Source organism: Frankliniella occidentalis, unplaced genomic scaffold (genome assembly GCF_000697945.3).
Source record: "Frankliniella occidentalis isolate FOCC.00 unplaced genomic scaffold, Focc_3.1 Scaffold741, whole genome shotgun sequence".
Lineage (NCBI taxonomy): Eukaryota > Metazoa > Arthropoda > Insecta > Thysanoptera > Thripidae > Frankliniella > Frankliniella occidentalis.
Window position 1 is genome coordinate 9,706 of NW_026267853.1, and position 367 is coordinate 10,072.

General features: G+C 67.0%; 1 protein-coding gene across 1 annotated transcript; it reads right to left on the reverse strand.

The window, feature by feature from the left end:
• Positions 1-367, reverse strand: LOC127751696 (PDZ domain-containing RING finger protein 4; the record flags this gene model as incomplete). The annotated part of the gene is given in 2 exon segments (XM_052275660.1): positions 1-200; positions 283-367. Coding segments are annotated over 2 exon segments (285 nt in total), but the record flags the coding sequence as incomplete, so codon positions are not given.

The window sequence follows — 367 nt, forward strand, 5'->3', positions numbered from 1 at the left end:
TCTCGGGTCGTGATGTCCTCGCCGTTCACCTGCAGAATCTGGTCTCCACGCTGGAGGCGGCCGTCACGCCCCGCCAGGCTGGTGGGCTCGACCGAGGCGATGTACACCTCCGTGTCCAGGTCGTCCGAGCCCGAGCTGCACGAGCAGGACAGCGTGATGCCGAGCTGCTCCTCCGCCTCGCTCCTCAGCAGCGTCACCTCCTACGGGAGCACAAAGAAGCCGTCAGTAAGAACACCACTTCTGGCTACGCCACACACCGGGCGGCATGGGCCTTGGCCTCACCTCCAGGTCGATGTCCTGCTCCAGGATGTCGTGCAGGCTTCTCTCCGGGGCGCCGCCCGAGTCCTCGTCCAGGCCGCCGATCCCC